Genomic DNA, 12493 nt, shown 5'->3' on the forward strand with positions numbered 1-12493 from the left:
GGCTTTGACAAGTTAACATTCCCTGCTTCATCCCGGTAAGTAGAAAGAGATTGCAGATAACATCAGAGAGCGATGCTCTTTGCTTGAGGCACCGACCTCACGATCCCCGGGAGACTTCGACCCGTGAGCGTTACATCACCTGCGGAGCCTTTCTCCCAGCATTTAGATCAGGGATCCTCAACCTGGGCAACTTTAAGTCTTAAAGTTGCCCAGGTTGGGGACCCCTGGTTTAGATACACGTCGGCCCGTATGATTGCGCCGACGGGTAGGGTACCTGATTGACCCTTGCCGTTTTTAACCCGTGCAAATGTCAGGATAATTGGGCTTAAACCAGGGGGGCATTGGACCACAATGAAGGCAAAACGGTGACATCCCCTTTCCCTATTGGAAGAGAAGAGATTTGTTAGGCTACGGGTGGAATCTGATAGCACTTTCTCTGACCACCACATTTATAGAATAACAGAACAGAATAACAGAGTTGGAAGGGACCTTGGAGGTCTTCTAGTCCAACCCTCTACTCCAGCAGGCAAAAAAAAAACATAAGCCGCCCTGAGCTTGCATCTCATTTTATGAAGTGCAGAAAAGGACTAAACTGTTGTACAATTTAAATTGAGATCACTGGGGGTGGGGAGTGAGACAGGTTAGTGATGCCCATGTGTTACCAGATTCCCGATTTCCCCCCCCCCCCCGTCCCCACTCCTCGTTGGGTATCAGTGATTAGGTCTGAAAGAGTTGGGAATGTGGGAAGAGTTGTTTTAATTTAATGGAATTATTTGAAAGAGTACTTAGCTTTTGACTTGTATCCTGATTTTTTGATTAAAATGAATGGTCTATAAATGAATGTTGGAAGAAAAGTCTTCATCCTGGTTCATCCAAGCTGGGAATAAACATGGCAACTGCTTTGGGAAGAAGGTTGTAGTTTATTGGAGAGGAGAGCCAGACAGGAAGATGGTTCTGGCAGCAAAAGAAGTGGGGGGAAAAAAAGGTTGAGCACATGTAGGGAGTGGATTTTTATACTCTCTGGAGCCTTTTGTTTGGAGTTATTTCCTGTTCCTGTTTTGAGGCTATTTCCTGTGTCATGTATTCTGACCTGAGTTTGGGTGTGCCCTTTGGCCTTTGTGAGTTAATCCTACCATGGTGGGATATGCAGATTTTAGGTCTTTGTCTTCTTAATCTCCAAGCTCCCTGGATTTATAGAACTGGTTTCTGCTAATTAATTTTTAATAATTAATTAAAATAAATCTTGGGATAATCATATTTTTTTGCAGTTTGGAGATAAATTGATTTATCTTGCTGTTAATGCCAAACAGAAAAAAAAATCAATCTCAGGTCATTTTATTTTTAAAATTGTTTTTCCCCTTGTAGGTTACAAAAAGAATGAAAGATATCTCTGATATAGATTCTTTGGCTACAAGGCTAAAAAATACAATGATTCAGTACCATAACATTGAGGACAATGAATGGAGAGTTGCTAGGAAAACAGTAAGTTATTGAGCAGGTTTTCTAATTTTGGTAAAACACCAGTGTACACATATATATTATATCAAATTGTGTTGGTTGACATATTTGGTGTGCTAGTTTTAGAAAAATAGAACACAATATGGTGAGTCTTAGTTTCCCAAAAACTAGAAACCACCAACTAAATTTTGGAAGAGATGTGTTGCTACTATTTGATAGTGATAAGTTATCGGTTATATTGTTTTCATGTAAGTGCTATTAACGTTCCCTGTCTACAGTGGTCTTAAAATGTATAAAATGTACGTAGTTTTTAAGCTGGATCGGTTTAAAGATATTATTTCATGAATGCACATTTAACTAATGTCTATAAATATAACAATTTATGGGTAGTGCATGGATATCAATGAATGAAGATGGATATGCAGAATGGTAATTATCAAATGTATTCTCTGTTATTTTTTATAATAATATTTCTGTATCCAGGAAGTTTTTAAGGTTTGCCTGTATGTGAAAAGTTCCTTCTAAGGTCTCTATAGTCTGAAATACACTTTTTAAACATCTTAATTATATCCCACATTCTTAGATATGAGTGACTGAATGTTTTAATAATGTATCAATAATGTAATCCTTCATTTCTTTTTCTGCAGAAAGATGTTACTGTTTGGCGTAAGCCATCAGAAGAATTCAGTGGGTATCTGTAAGTTGAATTTTACTTAAAACATTTGTATAAGATTAAACTACATGTGCATGTGTGTGTGGGTGCTGTCTTAATCAAAATAAATAATGAGATCTTGCCATATTAGGGCAAAAATGGGAATTGGGCACCCACCAGTACATTATTATCAGAATTATGATGTATACCACATCACAAAACTCTCCTTAGGAAGATGAGAATTAAACTGAAATAGTGTGTAGTAACAGAATCATGCAAATCAGCCTGTGTTTTCTTTTCCCTCCCTCTTATTCAGGGGAAGCTGTCCCAATGTTTTTCTAAGACTTTTTTTGTCTCTTGGGGCTTAACACATGCTTCCTCTACTTGTTGTCTGCCTTTTGGATGCTTTCTCTAAGGTTAGCTCTATAGCTCCTTACTATTATCTGTTTGGGTATCATAACTACAACATTGGATCCTAATCTCAAACTCATCAATTAGCCATGTTTGAAACATGTAAACTTCATTATTTTTGTACAACTGAAGGGTAAAAACATCTCCAGATTGGTTTTACTGGTAAGTGCAATAGAAGACACAGTATTATAATCCAATCCTTAGGAACCAGTAATTTTTTAAGTGTAACTCCACCCTTTCAAATGGGATTTATGCATAAACACTTTGAAGAGTTAGATACTTATTACAGAGGTTTATTGGTTTTTCAACTACTTCTAAAGACTACTACAAATATCCTAATTATAAGCTTTAACAGTTTTAAACCCTCTTCTATTAAATCTGTCTTTAGCTATAAAACACAAGGTATCGTGGAAGATGTTACCAATAGAATAATAGATCACATACGTCCTGGACCTTATCGGATCAGCTGGGATAGTCTGATGACCACAATGGACATTGTTGAAAAGTATGAAGAGGTAATGTGTGTGGGCCATATTTCATGTACTTAGCACGTTTAGGGTTTTCATTTATAGATCATAGCTGTCAGGGTTCTGATTAGCAAACGTAGATACATTATATTTAACAACCAATAAGAAATTAATTTGTGTATATGCTGTAAGTGACATTCTTACTTATTCCTGAGTTGACCTCAATAGAGCTAGCTAACACATCTGAAATCTGCCCATCCCTGTCTAAAATACTTTCTTGGAGCACATCTGAAGAAATGAAGAAGGCATGATATTGTTTCAAAAGTCATAGTTGCAGAGCACTCTAACTTAGATCTCTACCAAGGAAAGGGCAGGTATAGCCTTTTCTCCCAAACTATTTTTTCCTGTACAGCACCTGATGCTGGCTGAATATAATTTTCATGATTCTGAAAATATTTTCTTGGCCTTAGAATAGGGGTCCCCAACCCCCGCTCTGTGGACTGGTACCAGGCCGCGGCATGCCAGCAACCGGGCCGCACAAACAAACAAAGCCCCATCTGCAGGATGCAGGCAGCACACAAAACCACGCCCCCTCTGGTCAACGGAAAAAACTCTCCACGTAACCGGTCCCTGGTGCCCAAAAGGTTGGGGACCTCTGCCTTAGAACAATATTAATACAGGTAGTTCTTGCTTAGTGACAGTAATTGGGAGTGGAATTTCCATCATTAAGTGATGCAGTCATAAAGTGCAATGTCACATGGCTGTACCAATTAATGATGGTCGTCCCCAGTTAAGTGAATCATCATAGGTTGTTAAGCGAGAATCTCATATGATCATGACTTCTGGCTTCCTGCCGGCTTCCCCAGTGACTTGGCTTGTGGAAAGCTGGCAGGGAAGATTGTGAAGGTTGCATGATCATGAGCAACAGTTGGAAATCTGGGCTAGTTGTTGAGCACCCAGATTGTGATCACATGACTGCTGGGGTGCTTCAACAGCCAGAACTTCAAGGACCAATTGTAAGGACCATTTGTTCAGCCCTGTCATAAGTTCAAACAGTTGCTGGACAAGTGATTATTAACCAAGGGCCATCTGTATACGTGTAGCATTTTCAAAAACAGACTGCATGCACATACAGGCTGGATTCAAGCATTATGCTGAACAAATGTTTGCTTAGCTATGATTTGTATAAATTGCAATTAGATTGGTTCATTCAGTACCCTAGGCCAGGAAACCCATTACATGTCAGTGCAGTACATCAACCCTACCACAATCTTTAGGACTTTTAATAAGGCTGCAAAAAATGCTTAATAAAAATGAATCGCCTATAAACTGCCATTTTATGATCACTTTGCAGAATTGCTGTGTAATGCGTTATACTACAGCTGGTCAAATATTGAATATCATTGCACCAAGGGAGTTCATTGATTTCTCCTACACAACCAGTTGTGAAGATGGACTGCTGTCATGTGGTAAATTCTCATTGATAATCTTTTATCTTCTAATCCAGCTTTGTAAGAGTAATCTAAAATCGCTGAAATCCCCACAATTTTGCTTTGGGTTGTTTAAGTATAGAGTATCTTATTTTAAAGAGTGATGTCTTGGATTAGGATTTCTTCAAATGAACAGGATTAAACAATTGTTCCAAGGTCAAGCTCCATTTGCATACAATTGGGGCTAGACATATCCCATATATACATGATTCCCTTCAGATTTACAGCAGAATCTGAAATTGCAGTTGCTGTTACTGTGCTAACTTTTTAGAATGCATATTACTTGTGTAAAAATAATTATTGATGTCAAAAAAATACCTGCTCAATTAAACCTGTTTTCTTCTGTCTGAAAGATAAATTTAGTACATTTGTGACAAATGATGTGTAGAAATATAGAGAAAATCCTTGAGTATTATAATGGTTAATTCACTGGGGGGGGGGGGAAGCAGTCATTTTAAGTCAAAGTTCACAAAGCAGGGGTAGCTTGACATTTTTAAAAACTATTTTATTCTTGATTATGCTAATCAGAAGAAAATAAAACTGAAATACAGTATCAGAAAATAATCAGCACAATGCTGTCAATAACTTTAGGCTTTGGGTTTCTCCACATGCTGATTTCCTTATTTTACCTGGCTGAATAAAGATTCTCCTGGTGAATAAGGTGATGGTTCAGGTCTGCGGTTTGGATAGTCACTTTCTTTAAAATTTTACTCTCATCTGTACAAAATAATTTGGAACAGAAATACTGAACTTTGATATATAAAATAGTTGCATCTCTCTCTGAAATTATGTTTATGTGAGTGCACATGTGCCTAAGATAATCTTTTCATGTCCCTTTATTTTATGCTTATATTGTCTGCTTTATATTATGCATTTTCCAACATTTTGTTAATTCAGTTAAAAAGCCATTTTAAAAATGTGTTCTTCTAGATCCTCATATAATTGCTGTTATGTTTTTGTTAAAATAGGTATTAGCCTGGATTACGGTGAAGTAAGGCCAAGTTTTGTTCGAGGGTTTAACCATCCTTGTGGCTGGTTCTGCTTTCCACTCACGGACAATCCAAGACATAGTCTTTTGGTTGGCTTTATCCAGACGGACCTGCGTGGGATGCTCCCACAATCAGTAGTAGACACAGCTATGGCTGGCACACTGATCAATTTTTATTCTGATCTTAAGAAAGCTCTGAAGGCATAATTAGTGCAAGTACAAATTCTCTGTATCATTCATAATCTTTTTCTGTTTTAACACACACACACACACACACACACAGAGATATTTCACATGAAGACCTGTGGTTTTCCATATTAGATACAGTAGTTTTATTTTCACAGATCAATATATTTATTTTGAAATAAGACTCTCAGAGATTTCAGTTGAGATGATTGTTCTAAAGTAATATCCATGTTTATGTTTGAAAAAAGCACATTTCCTAATTTTAAGACTTGAGTTGTGTTAATTACTTTATTCTCTTGAACAAGAACTTTTTATAGTTGTGGAAAGTGTTTTATCAGGGTATTAATTTCAAGGATTATATTTCCTAACAGCATGTTAGGAAATCAAAAACCAGTGTAATTTGTGTTGGGGAACTTCTTTCCTATTGCCTTCTCTGCTACAAAGCTTCTGCTATTCTTGGAGTTTTAAACATACTTTAGGGCCCTTCTGTTCCAAGGCTCTCACTTGGACCTCCATGACTCAAAGCCTAGTTCCCCTCAGTGCACTGAAGGTGATAGGAATATGAATATGCTGCTGCCATTATTCTGAATGCACAGAGACCTGTTTTTATGGACTTAAGAACTCTGCAGTTTCACAAGTAAGGTTTTAGGTTAAGTTCACATACTTAGAGTTATCCAGACAAGGTGTGCAATGGCACACATTTCAGGGCAGCAGAATTGGTATGTTTTGGAGCTCTTCTTGCCAGATTGGGAATACTGCAACACGTATAGTTGCACATTTGTTTTAGAAAAGCTATTGTTATGCATCATAGATCTCATCTGGGTGCCAGATGTGTATATCTAGTTATAATACAGTGAGAACAGAAATTGTATTCCCAATCATTGCCTTGAGGGGCACTATAACTGAATTATGATGTAAGTAATGAAATCCGGTACTGTGCTGCAAAAGCTGAGTGACTTGAAGGATTTTTGAGGACTTTTATCATCTCTTTCAAAATTGTGGCATGTTGTACTTTCAAGCTTTAAGTTTTTTTTAAAAAAAAAACCATTTAAGTTGCTTATTTGAAAATTGTACATGATTTCTATGATTTAAAGCCTGACATTTTAAATCATCTTCTTCGTTTAATGCCATTTCAGTGGAAAGCTATATGGATGATAGGAATATGAAACACACGCTGTGTAGTCAAATTGTACATTATAAGAAGACTAAGGCCATATTAAGAGTATCCGTTTTTGTGGTACATGACTTTATAGTAGCAAGGGAGATAGCAATGTTTTCAATAAGAGAAAATAGAGTAATATACTTGGTTTATGTTATTCTAGCACCATCTGAGGATGTAAATAGGGGATACTAAAGAATGAGCTCATAGATGAGAGACTAAAATTGCGATAAATGCTTTACCTCAGTTTCTACTTGTTCAGTCATGAATAGAATAAAATATCCTGATCTATAAAGGGCTTCCAAATGATCCAGATTTAATTCATCAGTTACCTAAGATGTTGCTGCTGCAGGTGTGATCACACATCAAGCCAATAAGGTTTCACCACAGTTGCTTATTCCAATTCAAAGAACAGAAGCATGGGTTTTGGGAGATGAACTTAATGCACAGTTTGGAAACTCCATAGGAGACCTCAGCCTGAAAGAGTATTTATTATATGATATATTTTTTCATTAACATTAATTCCATTTCCTAATTTTGCCTTGCAAGTATGAGAAAATATCAGTGATGCTATTGGCACAATCCAAAAGATACTGGTACTATTCATACTAACTCTAAATCATAGACTCCTTATTAAGGGCAGCTCAAAGCACTGCAATTTATAGTCGCCACACCTGCAGCACTTCTATAGTGTTGGTTTACATGTACAGCATTGGGGAAATTACATCAACAACATGAAGTAGTGCTAGATTTTCTCATGCAGCTGTGAATTTGTGTAAAAAAATCTGCTTCTGCATTATTATGAACAGCTGAACATAAGGGCTATATTCGCATATTGTGTGGAGTAAATCAGAACATGAATGACCCATCCCCATGAACTGTCATTTAAATAGATAATTCACCTTGCGTGTTTGTTGTGTGGTAGCTGGCATATAATATTTTTTTCAGGAAAAAGCTGTTATATATTTCATTATTTGATAGCAAAGCAAATGCCTAATAAATGGTATCTAGGCTCAGAAAGTGTTGTAAATAGCATGCTGGTATTAAAAATGATAACATTACCTGAAGTTACATACATAATTGATTGCTTTCAGGTTAAATCTAAAAAATTAATCTAAACGAATTGTGAATAGATGGCAAAATTAATTTATTAAATGCATGCAGGCCACTGTGTCTGTGTAATATTCAAGCCAAAATGCAGAATCTTAGATTTAACTAGAAGATGCTTTTTTAAAAATGTGCATACTGTAGAGCCTAGTATTTGCTCCAGTACCTCTATAACAGAAATAAAATCTGTTAACAGATTTCTAGTTTAATGGTGCTAGCTTTGCTTTTTCTGTCTGTTGATAATGATAAAGTTTGTATGTCTTAGACTTTCAACTGTTAGCTAGTTCTAGCTTAGGAGGTTGATTGCAAAGAAACTGCTCAACCCTCAATAGTCTCAGAACGTCTGCAGATTCTGGTAGAAAATTATAGCAAAATATTTTCTTTTATGACTCCTTTAGTAAAGGACTGAATACATAGTTGATACTGTGTATACTCATATATTTTATATACTTTTTAATAATCTAGACCTGGGAATTTGTTTTCAAGAAGTTTCTATTTTATGAGGAAGGGAGGAGTATGCAGATGTTTCAATTCTCCCATGCTTTTCCACTACTTTTGTTTTAGCCAAGGGAATGATGTATTACCTGCACAATCTATCTTTTGATTGGTGGCATTAAGAGCCATCGCTTTGAAAGCATCCTATTACTGCACCTTTTCTTTTTTCCCTTAAGGGGTAAAGCCATTTGTCATTGGAAGAAAAATAATGAGATGAATGTAAACAACCTGCTAAAGTTCCTGTGAGCTGATGGCTCTCCAGACTCAGCTAGTAAAATCCATTACTATTCAGTATGATTTAGGAATGTCATTAAACTGGATGGTATCCAGGCTTCATTCAGCATTTTTTCAGAAATAAAATTATACGTTTTTAAGAAATAGTGCTTCTTCATGCTTCCTCTTTTGTTCTCTGCTTAGGAAGCATTCAGATGACAATCTGGCAGAATATAATCCTAACTGGTATACTATTGATCTGAAATTTTGGTCAGTTTAAATAGATGTTTGGAAATCACTTTGCTGGCTCAAGTGAGAATTTCATTTAAGGTAAAGGAAAAAAAATTATATGTAAGAAGGATGTTTATAGTGTAAGAACAAATGCAAATTGTGATGCATTGCTATTCTGTATTAGAGATGACTTATATTTATGTATTAAAGTGTTTAGATCAAAAATGTTTTGTGTGTTTCTTAAAACTGAACAAATTGATTGATTTAATCATATATACATATCTAATCGCCTATATTGATTCATGTCATCGACAGATCTACTCCAGCATTAATCATTCTGACAATGACTCCATGAGAATGAGAAAAAAAGATGTGATGCAATCAATCTTTAATTTCCTTTTAATCTGTTGTTTCAGCATTTTATCTAAGGTTTTGTTTTGTCTAGAAAGTCACCTTTTCTCCAACTAATCTCTTAATTTTCATTCTGCTTTAATGTCGAAGCTTTATTCGTTTTGAGAAATCTCCTTTTCTACATGCACTTTATTTATAAAATATACTTGTTATATGTGCCTTGGTAGCAGCTACTTCCTGCTATAGCATGCTTGTTTTTTCTGGGATTGTAGGCTGACATTTAACCCCTGATAGTTATGATTAAAAAATATGAAAGAGACAATGAAGGAAATAGAATTTCAACAAAGTTTTAATTTTCTTCATTGTAGAAGTTATGGATGCATGTTCTCTCTAATAAAGCTATTTAATCTAGTGTTGGAACACAGGCAGGTCCATCAGTCTTGCATCTTGGAACACAAATACTTCTGTCATGGTTTCATGTTGCAGTATTTCTTGTTTCCTTTTGCAACACTGCTCCCTGAAAATATTTTTGATACAAAATACATTGAAAAAAAGAACAGAGTTTTGAAGGAAGTGAGTTACTATACAAGGAAGAAAATATATAGGGAATATAATTCAGTTAAATATGTATATATGTTGCCCAACCAAGACCAAGGAAACATAGCTAATTCTAGTTGTTGCACAATATATCTTCTGTTAAACATTAAACATTTGTGTGTCTTATTGGTGAAAAAAATAAATTCAGATCTTCATATTTAAGCCAGTGCTTTTAACTGCAAAGGAAGCCTATTTTAAGAGAGTTTATAATTTCAATCAGATTTTCATGGCTCAGCCAATCCATTGTAATGGCCAATTGGTCTCTTTGAGTTGCATTGCATAGGGAAAGATACCAGTTAAGTCACTTCCCATTGTATCTTCTTAGATCTGAAGCCTCCATATAGTATTAACTTATGTGCATTTTTGTTGCATTATCATCCATGCGTGCTGAGGTATGGTGGCATAGAGTGGCAAACTACTATAAGTTCCAGCTGGGTCCCCTGTTCGTGTCAGAGGCACTGTTTAAGGCTAATGTCACTAGCTAATCAGCTAATCTTTTCCAGTAGATGATGGGAAAGGATACCTTGTGACTCCAACATTGCCTGAACAAACTGGTTCACCAGTGGAGTCTCCTATCAGGCAGGCTAGTACAGTGATGGCGAACCTTTTAGAGACCGAGTGCCCAAACTGCAACCCAAAACCCACTTATGCATCGTCGGGTGCCGGGTGGGTATGGCCCATTGGCTGGGTGTGGCCCATTGGGGTGTGGCCCATTGGGCGGGCATGGCTACACTGGTAACGGCAGACTGGGTGGGACTAAAAAGTTCAATCAATCAATTCCAACTGTGCAAGATCTTTTTTTTCCCTGCAAGAACTTGAAATTGACTGATTGATTGAACCTTTTTTTTTTTTTTGCACATGGCAGCGGAGGCCTAAAGCAAAAAGGTTTTATAAAACCCAGCTGAAGGCCTAGGACTGGGGCAACGGCGCACGTGCCCACAGAGAGGGCTCTGAGTGCCGCCTCTAGCACCTGTGTCATAGGTTCGCCACCACTGGGCTAGTATATAAACCCATTATGATTGCTGTTATCATCCCCTTTGTGCATGACAGTTTCATGATTGTCACACATGGCAATGCAAGGATTTAATAGCACTGCTATCATTTTCCTAACTCCCTGAAATCTGAAACCAAGCTGAAAAAAACAGCATTGAACTGGAATTGTTTGCTGTCACTGGAAAACCAAAGGAATATCCAGAGGAGTAAATTAATGATGTAAAAACAAGTTTCTAATATGTCTAATTCAAACACATTGCCTATCAAAATTGCTTCTGTCTCCACATTGAAGGTTCCTTGGTCAACTCTGAAAACATAGATAAGGCAAGCTAGAAAAGTCAGCACTGTCCTAAGCATCCCCATGCACCCCGTAGCAACCTACATTTTGCTCTCTGAATCCATGGAGACTTAACCCTATGTGGATTTTCCCCCAGAGGGGTTTTTTCATGTATTTGACCAGGAAACATAGAGGAGGGTAGCTTGAAAAGTCAATAACGTCCTAAGGATACTGATGCACAACAAATCCATTGGTGATGTCCATCTCACTCTCCAAATTCATAGAGACATAACCCTAAGGGGATTTGTACTCCAATGGGGTTTTCCCGTGGATTTTACCAGGAAAGATATAAAGGGCAGGCCAGACAAGTCTGGCCTTCTAATTCTACTGATGTGCTATTTATCTGTTGGCAACATCCATTTGACTCTCCAAGTTCATGAAGATATAACCCTAATACTGAGTTTTCCCCCCAATGGCTTTTTGCCATATATTTTTCCAGGTAATATATAGAAGGCAGGATGGAAAAGACTTTGGCCTCCTAATCATACTGATTGACACAGGATCTATTTTAGCATTTAGGTTGAAAAAATGTTTGGCCTCAAGGCCTCCTACATCCCTGAACCAGGTGTCACGAATTTTACAAATTTTCCTCTCTGTGGATGAAATAGGGTCTATTTTTTAAAAAAGCAAGCAACACAATTTTCAACCAGGAAATAAAACCCTGAATCTTAGATCACCATGAATTTGGATAGTGAAATGGACATCACCAACAGAGTCATGGCGCATTGATATGCTTAGGCGTTTGCTGACTTTTTGAGCCTGCCTAATCTATGTCTCCCACTAAATTACATGGGAAAAGAGCATTGAGGGGCATTCAGAGAGTGAAATGGAGTTCACCAATGGATTCCTAGCGCATTGGTATGCCTAGGAGGATGCTGACTTTTCTAGTCTGCCTTACTATGTCTCCTAGTAAAATACATGGGAAAATCATGTAATGATCAGCCCACCCAGGTGCCACTAAGTCCCCTATAATATTCAGAGGCAAAATAAGGTTTAAAAAGTGACAATACACTCCCACTCAATGGTCAAGTCTTCTTGTATCTGCCACTCTTTTGCAGCCCTAATCCCTCCCTCCCTCCCTCTCTTTCTTCTTTCCTTCCATTTTCAGCTGTAAAAACAGGCACAAAAAATACTGCTATTCGTGAGAAGTCAAAAGGAAAGTGTCAAGCCCCTTACAACAAGGGATCATTAAAAATCAAGAATCTCACAGATTTATATAAGGAGTTTTAATGCAGGAATGGGGCGGGGTACAGCACCATATTTTGGAAACAGTGATAGGAAGCTTCAGCCCTCTTAATATTACATTCATTAAGGTGGAGTTTCTGGAAGTTATTAATCTCTTTTTACTAGGCTTTTTG

At 37.1% G+C, this 12493-nt stretch overlaps 1 protein-coding gene across 1 annotated transcript; it reads left to right on the forward strand.

The window, feature by feature from the left end:
* Positions 1–1377: 1377 nt before the first annotated feature.
* STARD4 (StAR related lipid transfer domain containing 4) lies at positions 1378–5721 on the forward strand. Its single transcript, XM_015827517.1, has 5 exons — positions 1378–1482; positions 2106–2155; positions 2910–3036; positions 4343–4457; positions 5447–5721. The coding sequence occupies exons 1-5, from the start codon at positions 1378–1380 to the stop codon at positions 5671–5673; spliced, it is 624 nt and encodes a 207-aa protein (XP_015683003.1). The 3' UTR covers positions 5674–5721.
* Positions 5722–12493: the final 6772 nt, after the last annotated feature.

Source organism: Protobothrops mucrosquamatus, unplaced genomic scaffold, assembly GCF_001527695.2.
Source record: "Protobothrops mucrosquamatus isolate PMUCROS unplaced genomic scaffold, P.Mucros_1.0 scaffold3748, whole genome shotgun sequence".
In the NCBI taxonomy this organism is placed as follows: domain Eukaryota; kingdom Metazoa; phylum Chordata; class Lepidosauria; order Squamata; family Viperidae; genus Protobothrops; species Protobothrops mucrosquamatus.